At 53.4% G+C, this 2,214-nt stretch overlaps 2 protein-coding genes across 2 annotated transcripts in view; both read left to right on the forward strand.

Annotated features, from left to right (window-relative positions):
• Window positions 1-29: 29 nt before the first annotated feature.
• On the forward strand, window positions 30-1,720 carry PTSG_05766 (uncharacterized protein; the record flags this gene model as incomplete). The annotated part of the gene is made up of 6 exons (XM_004993579.1): window positions 30-118; window positions 329-408; window positions 542-638; window positions 902-941; window positions 1,104-1,171; window positions 1,534-1,720. The coding sequence occupies 6 exons, from the start codon at window positions 30-32 to the stop codon at window positions 1,718-1,720; spliced, it is 561 nt and encodes a 186-aa protein (XP_004993636.1).
• A 242-nt stretch (window positions 1,721-1,962) lies between these two features.
• PTSG_05767 (OGG1 protein type 2c) overlaps window positions 1,963-2,214 on the forward strand; it is a 2,919-nt gene continuing 2,667 nt past the window's right edge. The window contains exon 1 of the mRNA XM_004993580.1: window positions 1,963-2,109. Coding sequence (XP_004993637.1) covers window positions 1,981-2,109 — 129 coding nt within the window. The 5' untranslated portion in view covers window positions 1,963-1,980. The remainder of the gene's footprint in view (window positions 2,110-2,214) is intronic.

Raw genomic sequence — 2,214 nt, forward strand, 5'->3', positions numbered from 1 at the left:
TCACTCACCGGAGAGCGAGAGCAGCAGCCATGGTGGTGGAGAACGCGGTCCAAGTGGAAGCACACGCCAGCAGGCGCGTGCAGCCTGACATGGCTCGCCTGGTGATTTCGATCAAAAGGTGCGCAATGCAGTCTGCAGCGGTTGTGTTTGGCTGTGGTTTGATGATGAAAGCAACAGTGTTTGTCTTGGCCCTTCTTTGAATGTGCTGAGTTTGGATACGACGCACGTGTGCGAACAACACACGCGGGTGCTAACTCTACATACGTGCGATGGGCTCATACTCACGCACGGGATGTCATGTAAATGCGTGTGCGGTTCAAATCCGCAGCGAGAAATCGGACTTTGCAGAGGCGCAGGAAAGCGTCAACAAGAGGCACAAGTGGGTGATCCACCTCCTTGCAGAACAAAGTGAGTTGTTGTGCATTGGTCGTGGTGTTGTGTATCATGGTGGGCGGTCTTGTGCCAAGTAAGCGTGTCATCGATGGTGACGAGCTCACTCGCTCACATATACACACATATGTACGCGCTAACTGACCACCAGGTGTACGAAAGGCGGACGTGAATGAGACGATGCGCGTGACCAAAGGCGAGACTTCCATCAGCATTGTCAAAACGACCTCAGTGCTGCTCCGAAACAAGTGTGTGACCAGCTGCATTGTGTCACGGAGAAGATGCTTGTGTTTGTTTGTGTTCGCGAGAGAGAGGGAGAGAGCGTGTGTGTGTGTGTGTGAGAGGGAGAGAGAGTGTGTGTGTTCGTGCTCGTGTGTACATGTGTATTTACGTATGTGTGTGGTTTTGTGTGGATGTCTGCATGTACGTATTGTCGACTTGTGTGAGCGCATGTGTCAGTCAGTCTGCTCACATGTGCATGTGCTTCTCACCGACGTGTCTGCCTGTCCAGACAATCTGCCGAAGCAGTCCTGTCACAAATCTGCCAGAAGGTTCGTTGGCTTGCGCACGCGTGAGTGAGTGTGATGTGTGTGTCCCCCGTATTTGCTTTCAAACGCGCGATGTGAATGCAATTCGTGACGTGACAGTCCTTGCTTCTTCTCCACTACGTGCATGCTTGGCTCACTTGCTCGCCGGTGTTCGTGGTGTTGTAGGACATTGATAAGATATTTGTGGATGAGGTCGAGTATGTGTGCAGTCAAGAGCAACTGTCGTCAACATCGTGAGTCCGGCTCTCCTGTTATTCCTTGGTGGTAGGATTGGTTGCTTCTGTCTGTCTGTGTGTCTGTGTGTCTGTGTGTCTGTGTGTCTGTCTTTTGTGTCTGTCTGTGTGTGTGTGTGTGTCTGTGTCTGTGTGTCTGTCTGTGTGTCTGTGTGTGTGTGTGTGTGTCTGTCTGTCTGTCTGTGCCTGCCTGTCTGCCTGTCTGCCTGTCTGTCTCATCCACTCACACATTCGCTCACAAACACACACACACACACACACACACACACACACACACACACACACACACACACACACACACACACACACACACACACACACACTTCGATGTGCTTTCACCGTGTTTTCCCATACGTGAGCAGGGTGCAGCTGACAGACACGGCAATGACAGATGCGTTGGCGAAGATCAAGGCTGCGTGTAAGCGGGCGAGTTTGCAGGCAACCTCTGTTGTGCACGTGAGCGAGCACCGAGAGGATGCAGTGACACACAGCGATGGGTCGTGCACGGTTGCGTGTCACCTCACCGTCACAGCAGCGCTTGCGCCCTGACCTGCAGCCACCAACGACCACGGATGGCTGTCAATTGACCATCATCGCTTGCCGCCGCCGCCGCCGCTGCTGCTGCTGTCATTGTTGTTTGCTTGTCGCCTGTTACATTACTGCTGGCTCGTGCTCGTGTGTATACGTGCGCGTGCTGGCGTGTGCTCACTGTCTACCTCTCTGTGTACATATCTATGTATTCCCTTGCTTTCTTGATTGCCCAAGTTGCACCCCGCCATCCATCATCCAAACAACAACAAAGCCACGCGATGACAACGAGCAGCAGCACATGGCAGCGGCTGTGTGGGTGTCGTGATGAGTTGAGCATCGGGCTCGCGCTGAGATGCGGGCAGGCGTTTGGGTGGAAGCAGCTGGAGGCAACAGCGTTCGTTGGCACGGTTCGTGTGTGTGTGTGTGTGTGTGTGTGTGTGTGTGTGTGTGTGTGTGTGTGTGTGTGTGTGTGTGTGTGTCGTGTGTGTGTGTGTCGTCGTGTGTGTGTGTGT

The sequence above is a fragment of the Salpingoeca rosetta genome (genome assembly GCF_000188695.1).
Source record: "Salpingoeca rosetta unplaced genomic scaffold supercont1.13, whole genome shotgun sequence".
Classification (NCBI taxonomy): domain Eukaryota; class Choanoflagellata; order Craspedida; family Salpingoecidae; genus Salpingoeca; species Salpingoeca rosetta.